Raw genomic sequence first — 17,212 nt, forward strand, 5'->3', positions numbered from 1 at the left:
CGCTCTGGTCGAGCCCGCTGCTTTCGCCAGCGAGATGCCGGGAGGGAAAACAGAACAAAGGAGCATCCCGATGGCGGTCCGTGCGGGGAACAGCGCCCCACAGGGCTGCCCTCGCGGCTCCTCGGCGTGCCCGTAGGGTGGTACGGCCCGTGCCCCCAGGGTGCCGGGCCGCGCGGCGCTGGGGACACCGGGCGGGGGCGGGGGTGACACTTGGCACCGTCCGGCCTGTCCCCCGCCCGGCTCCGTCACGTGGCCGTGGAGGTGCGAGAGACGTGGCCGCGGAGGGCCCGTGCTGCCCGGTGCTGCCCGGTGGCCTCCATCCCCCAAAGTGCCATCTTGGCCTGACAGCTGGGGACTCCTTCCCGGGGAGAACGGCAGCCTCGTCACATCACTGCTCTTGGCCCACAGCGTCAGACCCATTGTGTCCCTCCTGCTCCTTCAGGAGCCTGCCGCAGGCCCGGCCAGCAGTGTGTGATGCCTCTCTTTGGGAACTCCTTCAGCCCGAAGAAGACCCCTCCCAGAAAATGGGCCTCGCTGTCCAACCTGCATCTGGTGAGTCCCAGCGCCTGCGGTTTGCTGCAGGAGTGCTGCCTTACTGTCAGGGGTGGGTGGCTCCTGCTGGGAGTGCCATAATCCTTACAAGAGCTCCCAGCTGCTTCTGGGGCAGGAAAAAGTTCTTCAGCCAGAGGGTGATTGGGCTCTGGAGCAGACTTCCCAGGGCAGTGGTCACAGCACCAAGCCTGAAAGTTCAGGAAGTGTTTGGTCAATGCTCTCAGGCACATGGTGCAGCCCTTGGGGATGGTCCTGTGCAGGGCCAGGAGTTGGACTCAATGATCCTTGTGGGTCCTTTTCAACTCAGAATATTCTACTGTGCCAACGGTGCTGCTTTCTTCCTGCAGAGCAGCGCCATTCCTCATCACTGGTGATTATACATGAAGCTAGAAATGGAATAGCTCAGGGAAGAATCATCATCACCCCACCTGCAGTCCAGAACTGTGTCACTGAAAACTTCTCACCAGTGGTCTCCAAGTGCAGGGAGATGAGTGTGTGGGTGGGAGAAAGTGCAGGGATGGCAGTGAGAGGAGCCAGTCCTCTACTGCAGCAGTGTATCTCTATCACCCAAGTGGGGTTCCAGACTCCAGGGCCATTGGGACCAGCATCTTCCACTGGAATGCCAGTCACTAAGAAATGGAGGAGCGGGGGTTAGCTCTGGAATTCTGTGAAACTCTGAGTGTGATCTTCTCCCTGCAGCTGGATAGATCCACCCGTGAGGTTGAGCTGGGCCTGGAATACGGCACCCCTACAATGAACCTTGCTGGGCAGAGCCTGAAGTTTGAAAATGGCCACTGGGTTTCAGGTAAAGTACAGCTCAATTTGCTGTGGTCTGAAGTAGCCACAGTTGGCTGACAATCTGTATTTTGACCTCCTTCTTTCCTCCAAGAATCAGGAAGCTTCCTGGGGGATCGCAGGGAACTGCAGCGCTTGCGCAAACGAAACCAGCAGCTAGAGGAAGAAAACAACCTACTTCGGCTGAAAGTGGACATTCTGCTGGACATGGTGAGCCTTTGCTCAGCTCCTGCCTGCCTGTAGCAGGGAGAATGCCCAAGCAAAGGGTGTTGGGTCCCCTGAAGAAGGCTGCTCTCACTGCACCCCACTTTCTGCTTTACCCCCACTTCACAGAGCTTGGTTGTGAACACTGTGACTGAGGAGAGAGAGAGTGCCTGCAAATGCCATGTCTCCTGTTTCTGCTTCTGCACAGAATATGTAATTTTTCTTGCCACTCTGTCCTCTGCCCTAACTATGAAACTGAGTTACAGCCACTGTTTCTAGTCACAAAAGATTAAAGTTTCCATCTGCTGTCATGAGGGGTTTGACATCTATCCTATGTTTAAAACTATGGATAAAAGAATTTACAGTAAATGAATGGAAATTCAGCCTTACCCAGAGATGACAGCATTCATGTTAAAATCAGGAGACACATTAAGTGAAAGAGAACACACATATAGTCTCAGTTAATGAGTGATTTAGCTTTTATGTCACTCTAAACAAATATTTTCTTCTTCCCTTACTCTTCATGTGTTTGAAAACTAGAAAATGTTTTGTGGTTGGAATACTTGGCAGAAGTGCTAGCTGCTCTCCAGGTTTTCCAGGTGATTTTAGTGAAGCATGACATGGCAGCTTCCCCCTTGCTCAACAGGAACGAATTCCCTCCTGCAGGACCTGGCTTGTGGCTGTAAATCTCGGTCGTGCCGTGAAGCTGGAAAAACCTCATGAACTTTTAACTCACTCCTGTTGTTTGCTGTGCGTTCCAGCTCTCTGAGACCACTGCGGAGTCTCACCTCATGGAGAAGGAGCTGGAGGAGCTGAAGCAGCACAGCCGGAGGAAGAAGTGAACAAGAGGTGGTCAGGCTGGTTCTGGGTCTTGACCCACGGGATGCTGGGGCTGGCTTGGGCCTGTCAGCCGTGTTGGTACTATGTGGAGGTACTTTGTTTCACGGGACCAGGAGTGCTGAGGTGCCTCCCGTGTTGTGTGGTGCCGTGAGTACTGCTGATGGCTGGTTTGGCACCACGGCGCTGTTAATGAACACTATTTTCCTCAGAGCACTTTATCTTGTTACGTTTCCTCACTGCAGCCCAGCATAGGTACCCTCTGCTCTAAGGCAGCCGGACAACAGGCAGTGGAGAAGATGAGTCTCCATGAGGGCTCCTCCTCACTTCTCTGCTTACCGAAGCGGGGACACCTCTGCCCGCTCCCCTGGGGAGCCCGCGGGTGCTTGTACAAGCCTCACCGTCTGCCTTGAGCGAGCAGGATGCTGGAGTTGCTCGTTCTCGAGAGTTTTGCATATTTTACATAAAACCTTGCAAATAATACCCGGTTCTGAGGGTGTTTGTAACGCGTCGCGCTGTGCTGCGCGGTCCGGGGCGCGGGGCGGCCGGCGCTCCTCCGGGCCGCTAGGGGCCGCTGTCTCGCTCGGGCTGGGTGGCGGGAGGGCCGCCGCGCTTCCGGCGGCGCTCTGGCCGCCGCTCTTTCCGTCCTGTGTGGTGGCGATGGCGGCCGCGGCGTCCCTGTCCCCGGAGGATCTGCTGCCCAAGGGCGGCGCGGGCAAGACCGAGGAGCTGGAGGACGAGCTCGAGGAGGAAGAGGAGGACGACGAGGAGGTATCGGGGCAGGCGGCGGGGAAGGCCGGGCGGGCGCAGTGACCCCGTGGGGCGCGCAGGGCCGTGCGGCGGGGCCTGACATGGTGGTGCCGCCTGCAGCTGGACGAGACGCTGGCGGAGCGGCTGTGGGGACTCACGGAGATGTTCCCCGAGAGCGTCCGATCGGCGGCCGGGGCTACGTTCGACCTGTCGCTGACGGTAGCGCAGAAGATGTACAGGTGAGGGGGCGGCGGGCTGGGCCGGAGCCCCTCGAAGCGGGCCCGGCGGGCAGAGCGGAGGCGCAGGGCGGCTCCGCCGGCTTTCGCGGTGGCTTTGGCCGCTGGTAGCGCAGTGCGGAGCCTGCGGGGAGCGGCAGAGACACGGTTTTTGTTTATGGAAGGCTTGGGAAGGGCGGGGATAAGGAGACACCCCGGAGCTTGGGGTTGGATTTGGAGACAGGCGTGTTGTTGAGGCACGGAAGGGAAACATGGGATTGTGCCAGTAAGGAGTGACTCCTAGGGTTCTTTCTCCTTGCTAGATTTTCTAGGGCAGCTCTGTGGATTGGGACCACCTCCTTCATGATTCTGGTTCTTCCTGTCGTCTTTGAAACCGAAAAACTGCAGATGGAGCAACAGCAGCAGCTGCAGCAGCGACAGGTGAGGCAAGCAGGCCAAGCCCTCTTTCCCAGCCCTGCAGAGTTTGCTGGGAGTGCCCTACACATCCCACAGTGAGCTGCTTCTGGGACAGCCGAGGGAGAAGGGTGCAGTCTGTTGTGCACTGTGGCCTCTCTCATCCTACCTGATTCTCTGACTGGATGTTCTAATTGAACCATCCTGCTGATTCCCAGTGTCAGGATGGCAGCAATCCCTGGCAAGCACAACCTGGCTTTCACCAGCTGAAATAATGCTGCGAGGGGCCGAAACAGGGGCTGTGGTCGGGCACTGACCTTGGCTGTTCCAGCAGGCACGGGACTGGTGCTGCAAAGTACCACCAATATCTGTGGGAGAGGGGACAGCATAGCAAGGTGTCTTGTGTCCTTGAAATCCCGCAGCCAATTGTTTTTTTTTCCAGATCCTCCTTGGACCCAACACGGGGCTCTCAGGGGGAATGCCAGGGGCCCTGCCTCCACTGTCTGGAAAAATCTAATTTGCAGAAGCTGAGTTGGATTCATATCAAGTGGGAAGACCTTGTGATTATGATATATTGAACTGTTGATTTGTTGGGCCAGGGCATTTTTTCTTTTTATTTTTGGTTCTCCTTTGGGACATTGACCTGTTCATAATGAGGGAGGGAAGGCCCCCCTCTGGACCTGATGATGGCTCCTGTCTGCATCCCCCTCTCCTTTAGAAATCATGAGTATTTCCTTTTATTCAATCACTATGCCATAACCAGTTACAGACTTGGACCGGGGGAGCTCCTCTGCCAGCTTCTTGGCCCCACAAAACACCCTGGGGCACAGGTCAGGCTTTGAAAAGCAGCAGACACAACAAATGCTTTCCTGCCTGATTTGGAGCTGAAGGACAGTGGTGGCAAGAAGTGTGACTTTCCCAGCAGAGGCAGGAGGGGTGCCGGTGGCAATCAATACCCCATGGAAAATACTCTTTGGGAAGATGCGTCTGCAGAAACACTTTCACTGCATCTGTGTGTGTGTGAGAAACAAGGGAGCAGCAGGCCAGGTTTGAGACGATCACATTCACGCAGATTCTCTGCCTCATAAAGTAGAACAGACATCAGCTGCGTATTTTTTTGTATGGAATATTAAATAAATCCAACCTGAGCAGTGTGGTTTTAATAGATGTCCTTGAGGGAGGCTCAGTTCTTTCAGAGCTGCCTGGGGATTTCTGGGTAGGGAGGGATCTCTCCATTTCATGCACAGCCTGGCAGTGCAGAAGGGATCGACGTGGCTTTGTCACTTTCAGAGGGGTGGGGAAGCCTTGCATGGCTTAAGGGAATTCTCCAGGAGGTGATCTTGCCTCAGCAGCAGTGTCAAACATTCAAGGTTCTTAACTCACAGAAACGTGTTGCTTTTATTACCAAAGAAAAAAATTTATTTATCCTTTACATACTTTGTTACAGAACAATTCAATTGAACGTACAGAAGTGATAGGACATTTATATGGAAACTTTTTTTTTCCCATTTTTATTATTTGGTTAAACAAAATACATCTCTGTAAACAAACTCAAGACAAGGCTCTAACAAAACCAAACAAGCAAGAAAACAAAGAGGGGCTTCCCCACTCCCAAGCAGTGGGACTGGACCAGCTCACCCATCCTCAGGCACAGCAGCCTCACCTTCCACGGAGATGTGATCGTACACTTTCCCTTTACCTGAGCAGCTGGATCACACTGTTTCTCCCCCGGGAAAGCAGCTGACATACAAGGAGAGGAAAGCAGCCCCAAAGTATTTTAAAACATCTTTGCATATTGTGCACTGATCCATTGGCTTGCAGTTTCCATGCAAACAGGGTTTTTCTCCAAAGTGCAACTTCAATCAGCACAGAAAATGTTGCTGTTGAGATTTATATTTCCCCCTCTTGAAGAAATGGCTTCAAGTCAGGAGCAGAATGCCTGCAGGCTGAACATCCTGCCTGGAAAGTGTTTAAAAACTCTGCCAGCTGGTATTGGTCATTGGAATGTGTTACGAAATAGGACTTTTTAAACCGTAAGAGCTATTGGCCCTTGACTGTGGGAGGCTGTGCTCAAAGGACTGCAGAAGTGCTTGCCAGATGTCCTGGGGTCAGCAAACACCATCATCCTGTCGTCATGTGGCCTCTGTTCTCTGTTGGGATGGTGCCACTTTGGTGGTCTCTCAGGTTCGAGCACCTGCTCATGCATTTGCAGAGCTCTGAAGAGAAAACTGAGAAAAGGTCATTACAATCCCTCCTTTCACCAGCTCAAACATCAGTAATGAGAGTTGCCTGCATGATGGAACACGATCTTTTGAGCTCCATCAGGTCCCAGAGGTTGCTGTTCAACCAAGACATGTAAAGATGGAAGCAAACAGCAGCTCAGTCAGGACACGCTAAACACAATGAAGTCAGTTCCAAATTCAGCAATTTCCACCTCCTGCCATAGAAGGCATGGCTAAGCTACAGCTCTCCTGGGCAACTGGAAAACAGCTGGTGGAGATTCCTCTTAGTGTCTCTGTGTCTAGTCCCACTTCCCCATGCAAGGCAGGAAAAAGCAATTCACCCATTAATGGAATGTTTGTTGGCCAGTGCTAAAGGAGAGGTTTGTTCAACTACCAAGCCAGGGTGTCTCCAGTGCCTCAAAGTTCTGGTGGACCCTCTGCAGCTCCCACACCAGTGACGGTAGCAATAAAAGGGCAAAACTGACTGCTATAAAGGCTTCCCTCCTCAGCCCATTTTTATTTTATAACTCAACCTCCTTCATTTCACGTGACATCTGTGACTGTGGGCTAGACTTCTGGAGAGAGGAAAATAAAAGGGAATTAATCTCTTTAAAAACCTCTTCAGCTTTATTCTTCTCTCCATGGAGCCTCTAAACTACTGGGTGACCATGCAGAAAACCAAAATAACTTAAAAAATACTAAAAAGAAACCCACCATAGCACGAAGAAACCCAAGCAGACTGTGGCCTCTCTCCAGTCCAGCAACTTGATACTCCTCAGTCAGCCTGTGCTTGCTCTTTCCATGTCACCTTAGCCAGACACACACTACCAAACAACCGCTCACCACATACATAAATCCTTGGAGACCCTGGAGAAGTATCCTGTAGCTATCCAAAGAATTTCTTAGAAGATGACACTGGTTTTATTACTGTTTCCTACTTCCTGGCACAAACCAGCCCTAAGAAGCAGAGGGTCGTGCTGAGCACCGTACCATTCCTAGTGTTTTGAGTGTCCTGAGAGACTCTTAGGAATTGCAAATGTCTTCACGACAACTTGTTTTGGAGGGAGAGTGCTGTAAAGAGGTGGCAGCGCGCTCAGCCCCTGCCCCCTCCTGACAAGCCATGGAGGAAGCAGTGTCCCACCACACGTGGCCTTGAACCAGGTGGGGAAATGGAGGCCCAGGGCTTCCAGGCACTCCTTCCCCCAGCCCAGTTTTTCAAGAGTGCAATGCCTTCCAGCTGGCCAAAGGGCACTGCACCTCACCCATCTTGCAATTGAAGTGATTGGCTTCCAGTTTCCTCTGCTCTGCCCTTAGTTCTTCTCCACCCACCACCCCCAATGTCCTGTGCCATTGCCCTATTGCACCAAGGAAGGAAGAGAAGAGCCTAACAAAGAAAATTCCAGATGACGAGTCTGGGTTTTAGGACATCAGGAGTTTGGTGAAGGGGAAGAACTGTAGTGGGAGGACAGAGTTGGCCCAGGTCACACGTCAGCTCTCCAGGTCTGATGTGCTTCCACCTCCTCTGGCACCACCAATAGGAGTTCACAGTTCTTTCCTCTCAGCTGGTGTTTCAAAAATTTCCTATCATAAAGAGAAATAGAAACAAGTGCTACTGATTGTAGAACTTTGTCATCTGCAACAACTAAGTGCAAGTAACTTCAGATGTGACAAGAAATGGTGGAAAACCTCACTGTCTTCAGTTATTTTATGACAGAAAAAACTCACAAACAAATATTAAATTTGCCCCAATAGATTCAACCATCTCTATCCAGAAAAGTCTCAGAATCAGATAGACATTATCTTAACCTCAGCAGAGATGGGTCTATACAGATGCTACTTTCTTACTTTCCAAGGTAAGAAAAACAGAATTAAAACTGAGTTTAGTTTCTTCGTATTTCCAGGATCAAGAATCCCACCTTAACATAATTCCAACAAAACTGGGAAAAAAATCTTTTTCTTGTAAAAAAAGAACACCCAACATTTAGATGTCTTTAGCAGCAGTGTACCACTTGGTCATTTGACATGACTTTTTTGCCCCTTTCTGCACCTAAGCTTTCTCTAATACCAAACTTGGATTACTTCCAATAAATACGAAAAATCAACATTTTCTCCAGTATTTTTTGGATTTCCAAAATTCCCAGTAGAGAAAGCCCTTCTTTATTGCTGAAGAACAATATGCCTAGGATAAAATCCACCAGAACATCTGCACAGTAGTTTCATAAAAGAGTTACTTTACCCCAGAAATTTACCAAAACTTCAATGGCATGGCTCACTCTGCAAACACTGCACATTTGCAATCCCTATCTCAGAACAAGTCTTGTCAAGGCAGCAAAGTACTAGTAGGATTTACACTACCATGTAATGGAAGCCAAACAGCAATCAAGAGCAGGTGAAGCTTTACAAAGTATTTACAGTGACCATCTTGTGTTAAGATTGAAGAGGGAAGGGGAGCCAAACTAGAAGGGCCGTGTACACTTACACAGGAAAAGTGATTACTAACAAACAGCTCTTACTGCTGCCAGGGATAAGGCTGCACTTTTAGTCTGGAAAGCCTTTGGTTGGAAACATACAGATTGTTACTGAAGAGGCAAAGAATGCTGACTGATACCGTCGTGTTGGAGGAGGGAGCAGGACACAGCATATTGTATTGCATGTGTCACCCACTAATACCAGAAGTGGGTACCAAAGCCAGACACATCAGAGACCAAGTCAAGCTCTCCTGAGCTCATCGAGACACCGCTGCCAAAAGCATTTCCCTAGCTTTGCACAAATGGGGCATAAATCCAAGTGGAGGCAGAAGAACCTGATTACTCTCAAATTTTTACTACTGAAGGTCAGCCATACATGTCTTGATGGCAAACTGTTTAAGGACAGACTTCTTACTTCCAACAGGGAAGGATTAGTGGAAACCCTACCTGAGCTCACTTTCACCTCCAATCCACTCGGGCACCTTGAGCTTGGAGTCGAGGTTGTAGTAGGTGCCTCCCACCTCCCGGACACAGATCCAGTGCTGTCGCTTGAGGGGGAGCTTCAAGGGGCCCCAACAAAGGCTGGAGGGCAGATTCATGATAAAGCCCATCACATTGGACAGGGCAATGGCGTTAACATCCCTGAAAGAGTACAGAACACAGGACATCAACCAGATCATGTTTTGGTGCTTTCACTTCAACCTCTTTCTCATTTTTATGAACAGTAGCCATGCCCAGAATTACACAACTTCTCACGTACCTGCGCTTATCCCACCAAACTGCCTCATAGCCTTTGGTCTGAAGTGCTGCCATAATCACGTTCACATCATAGTTCCCATTCCCCAGCATGCTCTTCTTGTGAGGGGTCACCATGGTGTTGGGAGACAGCCTGCGAACAGAAGAGGAGACTGCTCTGGCAGATGTTTGCTGAATCTGTATTCCACAAGTGGAAAGGGGCTACTTGCTGTACAACTTGACGTCCATTTTCAGGGGTTTTGTGTTTACACACAGTGTCTTGGGTTGCAGTATATAACCAAAAGCATGTATTCTACTCCCAATCTGTTGAAACCAGATGAAGAGGTGTTTTTTCTTTTAACTCTGGGGAGGAGGGGGTGGGTGCCTTCTGTTAATAGGCCAGCTGTTAAAACCAGTTGGAACAATGTTCTATTTCTCTTCCATGACCCATCCTCCCTCTGGGGGATGTCTTCTGTTAATGGGCCATTAAAGCTCACCACATGACTGGTAAAGAGTCTCTCACCCATTGTGAGATGCTCCACCCAGTGGGAGGAGCCAACCATTCCTACCTAGATGAAGGCTGAAATTCAGCACAGGATGGCCTGGTTTTCCACTAGATTCCAGAGGAAGACTGGACCTTATCTCGCCACCACTGGACCCTTTCTACAGAATCATCTCTACTCCAATGAAACCACACCTATTACTCCAGGACGATTTATCTGGATTGCTTCCAACACCCTGACCAACAGTGTCAGGTCATGTTCTGACTCTGTCAGGGTTTCTAGGATTTTTGCTTTTTTGTTTGCTTGGGTTTTTTTTGTACTATTACATCTATATTTTTAATATTCCTAGTAAAGAACTGTTATTCCTATTCCCGTATCTTTGCCTGAAAGCCCCCAATTGTAGAATTATAATAATTCCGAGGGAGGGGGTTTATATTCTCCATTCCAAGGGAAACTCCAGCTTTCCCTGGCAGATACCTGTCTTTCCAAACCAAGACACAAACTGTTCCATCCCCCCTTATCCATCAAATGGGATGAGGGAACTAAGTAATGCATTAAGAATAACTTTGGTGTACAAAGGCTCCAAAAATCTTGCCTTTTATGCGAAAGAAATCATAAAGCTCTTCCTCCCTGAGCCCTTGAACTGCTACTTCTGAAGGATGCTTCAATTACGATTTTTCCTCAATTTATAGTTGGGAGTAAATGCCATTTTGCCATTTAGGACAATGGCTATTACCAATTTCAAGAGTTCAAAAGTCAACACCATTCTTGAAGACTAGATGAGAAAAAGAGGCAGGGGAGGTTGGCTGCAAGAAAGGTTGTTCTTTTTCCTCCTCCACTGGTAAATGAAAGAAGTATTCAGGCACAAAGCTGTGAAGATACTTGGGGCTGGGAGCTTTCTGAAGTGCTGCTGTTGCTAGATTAAAAAGGTATCTGTTGCTGTAGGTAATTAAACAGATAATCCTGATGCAAACAAATCTCTTCAGCTTTGATCTGTAAGTTTGCTGAGACATCACTTGCATTGCTACAGCATCTAAAATGCAGAACCACAGTCCATCACATTCATATAATTGCAGAATATCCTGAGTTGCAAGGGATCCTCAGAGTCCAACTCCTGGTCCCAGACAGGACAGCCCCAAGGATCACACCATGTGCTTGACAGCATTGTCCAAAGGCCTCTTGAACTCTCTCAGGTGCTGTGACCACTTCCCTGGGAAGCTTATTCCAGTGCCCAACCACCCTCTGAGTGAGGAACCTTTTCCTAATATCCAACCTAAACCTCCCCTGACAGTGCCTCATGCCGTTCCTTCAGGTCCTGTCACCGGTCACCAGAGAGGAAAGAGAGATCAATCCAGTCCCTCCACCTCCTCTTCTGAGGAAGCTGTGGGCTGCTATGAGGTTACATGTCAAAATACACAATGGCCTTTGCGCAAGTTAAGATAATGGATGCGAGACATAACATGGAGATGTGTGGCAAAAAAGCCTCTTAGCCACTTTCATGGTTTTGTTTCCCCCCTCCACCCAAGAAACTTTGTAAGGAGGGAACACAACAGAATGTACTATTATGAAGATGACAGCAGGAAAAACAAGCATGAGGGGAAACTGGGAGCAGAGAACAACAAAGTCATGTGACGCCAACCCAAAGAAAGTCAAGCCTCAGATGAGTTCTGTTGTGATGAGTTGCTCTCTCCATTGATAAGGACTCCATTAATTCTACTAGTGCAAAATTCAGATTTCAAATCATCCAAACATCTGTATTTTACCTCCTTCTGTCAACTCCATCCCCCAAACTTCTAATGTTCCTGCACATTTTTTGCTCAGCCTTTAGCACGCTGCATATTCTGCAGGCACATTTCATCCACTGAAAATCCCTCAGCCCTTCTGCATTCCTGCCCTTGTTACCCAACAAATTACATTTCTTAAAAAAGGCATCCATGAAGCGGTGGTGGAAGATGTGGGAAAATTCTTTTTGAGTTTAGCACAATAGTGTTTGATCCCTGTATCTGTGATTAATGCTTCATTTTGTACTATATAGTACTTGGTACAAATGCCAGAGATTATTAACATGGCTTTATCTTAACTCCCTATATCTGTGACTGATAGTCTTGTGCCAGATAGCACTTCCTTATTTACCTATATCAGTGATTAAGATGTACTAGCAGATGTCTTAGTTTTGAGAACAAAGATAGAGTGCCAGGCAAAAGAATGGTAAGAATCACGAATGCATCATGACCTGACAACATACTGGAGATATTCTCAAAGTGAAAAAATTCATTAGATGATCCAGGACCATAAATGGAAAATTTGGGGAATGGGATGTTCCCAAATGGCTGCCAAAGACCCTCAAAAGACCTCTACTGATATCCAAATAAATCCACGGAAATAATTAACATATATGCATGTATTCAGGAAATAGAATGCATTTGTAATATAAATGCAGTAAATATATACTGGTTTCATGCATATAACCTGGTCTGGTTATATGACTGGTAGACTGCTGGGTGCACACGTTAGGTAGAGCGATCCCCACGCACCCAGCACACTGAAGTAATCTCAGCTTTCTTTCCTAACCAGCTGTGGAGAGATGATTTCCCAGTTTTCAGTGACACCCTGACAGCATTAAGCATTTGACAAGAAGAAAGCAGTGGACTCAGTAGGGAGTTTCAGAGCAACCAAGGCAGGAGAGGCTACAGACAGTTAGTCTTTGTCTTCAGCTGTGAGTTTTTCTGCAGTGGAGCAGCCTGCAGCAGAACAGTCTGGGAAGTGTGCTCACTACAGAAGGGAGAGGAGTCCACAACACCATGCTAAGAAGAAAAGCTGTTAATAACCACCATGGGGGTGTACTTTACTAATCACAGAGATAGAACTTGCAGCTTGTCATAGCTCTTTCAGCATCTCCATAAAGCAAGATCACTTGGCTACTGCTAATTCCTCAAGATCATTGCTTGAACCTACCAACCCTCCTGAACAAGCAATCTACCAACAGTCTCTTGCCAGCGAGCAAGGAAAACCTTACAATTCAGAGAGCTCTTTGGGCTGCAGAAGCACCCTCTCATGGTACCCTTTTCCAAAGACAAGTTTATTCAAGAGCTGAAAGAACACATTTATCTTTGTTCCTTCACATAACTTCCAGAGCCCCAGGAATACAATGAGGCGACCAACACTGGCAACAAAAAACTGGCACCTGTTAGCAAACTTGCCCCAAGAACCACCTCAGCATCTTGATCCAGACATACTTAAGCAGGATCCACAATCATCAGCTGAAGGATTTTGACTAGGCAAGGAATTAAATTGTTGTTTTGGGTTTTTTATCTAGCCACTGAGCTGAGGAAGACTGAAAAGTTGGAAAGAAATCCAGGTAATAATCCTCCTGATCTTTCTACATCAGAAACTTTCATCAACATGTTGTCTTAACACAAGGAGCTCCAAGATTCCTGCATGCAGTTGTCTTTCCTAATCAGGTCTCAATGTGCAGACTCCATTGAAGCGAAGAGATTTTGTTTCTATCTCCATGCAACACTTGGAGCATGCAATCATACTTCCTGCAACAAAAGCCAGAGGAACATCAGAAAGGTATTACTTGTTTTAGAGGAAAGAAGAGGGAAAGACTACAAAATCAGAGGGATGTCCAGACCAAGTTTTGGCATATGCTTGAGATGATAATCATCAGACTACCCTTACACAATAGGATGCAGCAAAAGGGAAGCTAATGATTAAGCAATGTGGATCAATCATTCTCCAAGGAATGTGGTAAAAGCTAGAGCTTATTTGTGATTTTGTTACCTTGCCAACACCAGGTTTAAAAATCAGACCTCAATGTTTTTGCAGATTATTAAAAATATTCATCAGTCCTTTATCAATACATAGAATGTGAGTAGACACAGGAAAAGACAAGTGACATATAAAGGGCAACTAAATTCACACTTCTTAAAGGCAAGTCAAAGAGCTACATACAAGTAAGTCACCCAAGAGAAATATGCAATTCCTATGCATAGCTCATCCATTTCCAAGAGGAATATCCCTGTGTATTTCCATACTACCATGGGGCTGAATCAATCTGTGTATCTTGATCTGAATACTAGGATGGAACAATTCCAGGCTGGAATAAAACACAAACCCCCCCTTCTAGGGAAAGAAGTCCAACAAGATTAATATCCGGTCTTTTTCTGAAAGGTTTCATGCTGCACGCTAATTCTGTCTCACCAAATGCAATGAGAACTAACTAATTAGATCATCACACTCCTTCTACCACATGAACTGCCTTTGTTTGCTTCAGGCCAAGAGCAATCCAGCTGTGATTAAGATTCTGACAATTGCTGCTCTGGAACAGAATCAGACAAAGAGTGCCTTGAGCCTGCCATGGACCAGCTCCACTGCACCAGCAGGAGTTTTATCTACAAACCTATAAAAAGCAGCATTTCAATCCAATACTTGCTAGTGTCCTTCACCACTTTTTTTTTTTTTTCTAAAGACAGACAAGAGTTTGATGAGTTAAGCACCAGTTTCTTAAATTTGCCAGTTTTCAGGAGAGCAGCAATAGGCCCACAGCTCCCTGCTCACGAGCACAGGGTACCACGACTACCTCATCCCACAGCACATGCTGCCATGATATGGGATCTCCTACCTGTTACAAAGACAAGATGCTAGCAACTGCTGGTATCAGGTATTAATTAAATCATAACTTACACAATGTTTACAACGTCTACAGGCTGAGTATCAGAGAAGAGCCTGTATCAACACTGAACTTCATCAGTGGTGGGTCATCAGAACTTAAAAAGGCTCACACAGGAGAATTTCCATAAAGCATCAAAACACCATAAAATAAACACTGAGCAAAATATGAGCTATTGCACAGGCCACATAATAATTTATATTCATCCTTGTAAAACTCAAATCCAGTTTATTAATTATCTGAAGCTGCTGGGAAATATTTAGCAATGCCACAGGAAACAGGCATCCAACTACTGAAATTAAATCCAATTTGAGAGAGTGCAGAGTCTTGCTGCACAGAAAAAAAAGCCCATAATATTTGAAGAACTTCAATTAACCTCTTGAATAAGGAGTTACTCATTCGACAAAACTCCTAATTTCTAAAAAACCTGTGTTGCAGTACTAAAGCAGTAAGTTTTTATGATGACCCATTTATCATTCCTGCCACCTTCATTCTCCTAAGGCAATCCCCAAATCCATTATTAACATCTAGGTAATTTACCTACACAAGACAGGGACAAAAATAGGGAAGACAGGTAGAAGAAGCATTAAAGTGAGTAGAGAGGAAGACAGCACTCCAACCACATGACAGCATTTGCAATAAAGCCCTTGGACCCCAAACTGGCAGCCAGAACACTTAAAGAAACATGCAAAATGAGAAAAAATTTCTGCATGGAGAAAAGAAAAAAAAAAGCTGGGATTAAAAAACAAGATACATTCAGTTCAAAGCAGTAGCAGAGTCTGAACCCCTCCTTTTCTTTCTACTTCCCCCCAGATAACACCCCAAAAATTCCTCCAATCAGCAGAGGACCAGAGGAAGCTAATGCCAACACAGAGGGCATCCTACCTCTGGAAAATTTCCTGCAGGGTTTCCCTAGTAAATGCATTGCTGTCCTGGAAGACATTGTTGAGGGCATGGAGGGCGCACAGCTCCCTACGTTGCTTCTCATGGTAAATATGCTGTGGCAGTAGCTGGGATGGCTCTGGCGATTCTGATTTGGTCTTGTCACCTTTCCATGGCACACAACTCATTTTCTCGATGAGTGGACGGGGAGTAGGTGGTGAAAAATTAAGGTGGCTGAAGTTTCTGCCTCCACAGTCAAAACAGTAGCCCACTGCCCCTTTCTTTCATGGGCTAGCGCTGCTTCCAACTTAAAAATCCTCCTCTTGTGCTCCAGTGTTTCAGTAATTGCCTCTGACAGCCGGTTTTAAAAACCACATGAAGATCTGCAACCGCCCTCCTCTCATACCTCATAAAATGTAGTATTTTCCCCCCTCCACAGAAAAAAAAAAAATTAAAATGTCAAAATATAGGATTCTCCTTAGTGTCAAGGTACCAGCTGGAATTTATCACATCGCTCCTTTTCTTCCATCTCCTTTGGTCTACGGTGCCACTAAAAAAGGTACCCAGACCAGGTAAGAAGGAGAGGCCCACCCCCAAAATGCCAAAGGGAAGAAGATGAAGCCAGCGCCTGGTACTGCCTATAGGAGCACAGGGTGGTTAAGCACTTATCAGCTGCATTCCTCCATTCCTTTGGGAACGACTGAATCTTGGCAGGAAGATGTCAACAGCTCGGGAAAGGAAACCACTTCTTGTTAGGCCACGAGAAGCCCAAGTCCAGGCTGCGGGGAAGGCGATTCCTCACGGGTCACACTGCGTACCGACAAAGGGAAGTCTCCGTTAGCAACCCGAGGCAGCACAAAGCCCGTGGGAGCGAGGCTAGGGCAGGCGGGACCAGCCTCACAGCCTACCTCGCACCTTTCCACCCCGCCCCTCCCCACCCTACGCCCTCATAACCACCACCATCACCACTACCAAAACAACAACAGCAGCAGCAGCAAACCAGGCGGAAGCCGCTTCCCACGACCAAGGCCCAGCTACCCCCGCAGCCCACCGCGCTGAGGAGAGGCCTCCGTCTAACCCTTCGTCGTGAGAGTCGGAGGGGCCCCGCCGGGCCGCTCGGGTCCCGCCGCCTCCTCCTCCTCCTCACTCCCCGCTCGGCCCCTCGGGCCGCCCCGCGCCGGCGCACGCGCGCGCCAGGCCCCGCTCGCGCCACTCTCGCGCACGCACGCACGCACACATGCGCGCGCGCCCCTCCGCCCCCCACACGCGCCGACGTCGGCCCCGCCCCCTCGACGTCAGCGGTAAAACGAGCCGGGACGCGAGCGAAAGCCATCTGAATAAACAAACGTAAATCTTCTCCCGGCTTCGTTCTGCGCCGCAAGCTGGCGCTTGTGGCGGTGGTGCCACGAGCGCGCGTGTGGGCCAGGCGGAGAAGCAGGACAGGCAGCTTTCCCCGCCGCTCTGCAGGGGTCACCTGCCAAGCCGCAGAGCCCCTCAGACACAGGGGTTTCCTCCTTGGCGCTGGCGTCCTGCCTTGCCGCCCCCGCCGGCGGTCTGAACACCGTGGGCTCGCATGGCGAGCAGGCGTAGGGGTTTTCTGTCGGGAGCCCGGGGTGGGAGGGGAGGCAGCGTTGCGAACCCCGGGAACCGGCGGCACGACGAGCCGGGACAGCAGGTCCCGCGGATTGTAGGGACGCCGGGCACGCTCCCACCCCGTTCCAGTGGCTGACACAACTATCAGTGTAAAATCTCCTCTTTCTCATTGGTTAGCGCGAGAGAATGCCCACCCACTGGGGCGGGCTCTGTTGCGGCGCTTAGCCTCACCCAGGCCGTTGAGATCCTTTATTCGATTGGCTTTCAAGGTTGTTTGTCACGAGGCCCAGCTCTCCTATTGGACAGCCGGCCCCGGACTCGTCGAGCGGGCTCTGTTGTGTGCGTGCGTATGTGTAGAAAACAAGCCGAG

At 48.7% G+C, this 17,212-nt stretch overlaps 3 protein-coding genes and 1 long non-coding RNA gene across 8 annotated transcripts; 3 read left to right on the top strand and 1 right to left on the bottom strand.

The window, feature by feature from the left end:
* Positions 1-387: 387 nt before the first annotated feature.
* CBY1 (chibby 1, beta catenin antagonist) lies at positions 388-2,868 on the top strand. The gene is made up of 4 exons (XM_066320028.1): positions 388-552; positions 1,252-1,357; positions 1,442-1,557; positions 2,313-2,868. The coding sequence occupies exons 1-4, from the start codon at positions 475-477 to the stop codon at positions 2,391-2,393; spliced, it is 381 nt and encodes a 126-aa protein (XP_066176125.1). The 5' UTR covers positions 388-474; the 3' UTR covers positions 2,394-2,868.
* A 134-nt stretch (positions 2,869-3,002) lies between these two features.
* On the top strand, positions 3,003-4,934 carry TOMM22 (translocase of outer mitochondrial membrane 22). Its single transcript, XM_066320026.1, has 4 exons — positions 3,003-3,159; positions 3,259-3,377; positions 3,677-3,794; positions 4,210-4,934. Exons 1-4 carry the CDS (start codon positions 3,049-3,051, stop codon positions 4,282-4,284), a joined length of 423 nt encoding a protein of 140 aa, XP_066176123.1. The 5' UTR covers positions 3,003-3,048; the 3' UTR covers positions 4,285-4,934.
* Positions 4,935-5,146: 212 nt separating this feature from the next.
* On the bottom strand, positions 5,147-17,194 carry JOSD1 (Josephin domain containing 1). 5 transcript variants are annotated; one of them, XM_066320022.1, is made up of 5 exons: positions 16,724-16,978; positions 15,253-16,059; positions 9,218-9,346; positions 8,905-9,099; positions 5,147-5,995 (listed from the first exon to the last, which is right to left on the bottom strand). In XM_066320022.1, exons 2-5 carry the CDS (start codon positions 15,435-15,437, stop codon positions 5,794-5,796), a joined length of 711 nt encoding a protein of 236 aa, XP_066176119.1. In that variant the 5' UTR covers positions 15,438-16,059; positions 16,724-16,978; the 3' UTR covers positions 5,147-5,793. The 5 variants fall into 5 exon arrangements, with proteins under 5 accessions (XP_066176119.1, XP_066176118.1, XP_066176122.1 ...); XM_066320021.1 differs by lacking the exon at positions 16,724-16,978 and adding an exon at positions 16,328-16,406; XM_066320025.1 differs by lacking the exons at positions 15,253-16,059; positions 16,724-16,978 and adding an exon at positions 17,074-17,194.
* On the top strand, positions 13,010-14,129 carry LOC136361830 (uncharacterized). The gene is made up of 3 exons (XR_010743690.1): positions 13,010-13,053; positions 13,140-13,268; positions 13,972-14,129. It is a non-coding gene; the product is annotated as an uncharacterized lncRNA (long non-coding RNA).
* Positions 17,195-17,212: the final 18 nt, after the last annotated feature.

Source organism: Sylvia atricapilla, chromosome 5 (genome assembly GCF_009819655.1).
Source record: "Sylvia atricapilla isolate bSylAtr1 chromosome 5, bSylAtr1.pri, whole genome shotgun sequence".
Classification (NCBI taxonomy): domain Eukaryota; kingdom Metazoa; phylum Chordata; class Aves; order Passeriformes; family Sylviidae; genus Sylvia; species Sylvia atricapilla.

What these genes read in the sequence shown, in the direction of transcription:
- CBY1 (XM_066320028.1), top strand. Translation starts at nt 475, where the DNA reads ATGCCTCTCTTTGGGAACTCCTTCAGCCCGAAGAAGACCCCTCCCAGA. An exon ending in AAATGGCCACTGGGTTTCAG is followed by an intron (nt 1,358 to 1,441) that starts GTAAAGTACAGC and finishes CTTTCCTCCAAG; the next exon opens with AATCAGGAAGCTTCCTGGGG. An exon ending in TGGACATTCTGCTGGACATG is followed by an intron (nt 1,558 to 2,312) that starts GTGAGCCTTTGC and finishes TGTGCGTTCCAG; the next exon opens with CTCTCTGAGACCACTGCGGA.
- TOMM22 (XM_066320026.1), top strand. Translation starts at nt 3,049, where the DNA reads ATGGCGGCCGCGGCGTCCCTGTCCCCGGAGGATCTGCTGCCCAAGGGC. An exon ending in AAGAGGAGGACGACGAGGAG is followed by an intron (nt 3,160 to 3,258) that starts GTATCGGGGCAG and finishes TGCCGCCTGCAG; the next exon opens with CTGGACGAGACGCTGGCGGA. An exon ending in GTAGCGCAGAAGATGTACAG is followed by an intron (nt 3,378 to 3,676) that starts GTGAGGGGGCGG and finishes TCTCCTTGCTAG; the next exon opens with ATTTTCTAGGGCAGCTCTGT.
- JOSD1 (XM_066320022.1), bottom strand. Translation starts at nt 15,437, where the DNA reads ATGAGTTGTGTGCCATGGAAAGGTGACAAGACCAAATCAGAATCGCCA. An exon ending in CTGCAGGAAATTTTCCAGAG is followed by an intron (nt 9,347 to 15,252) that starts GTAGGATGCCCT and finishes TTCTGTTCGCAG; the next exon opens with GCTGTCTCCCAACACCATGG. An exon ending in GGAGGTGAAAGTGAGCTCAG is followed by an intron (nt 5,996 to 8,904) that starts GTAGGGTTTCCA and finishes ACCTTTTCTCAG; the next exon opens with TTTTCTCTTCAGAGCTCTGC.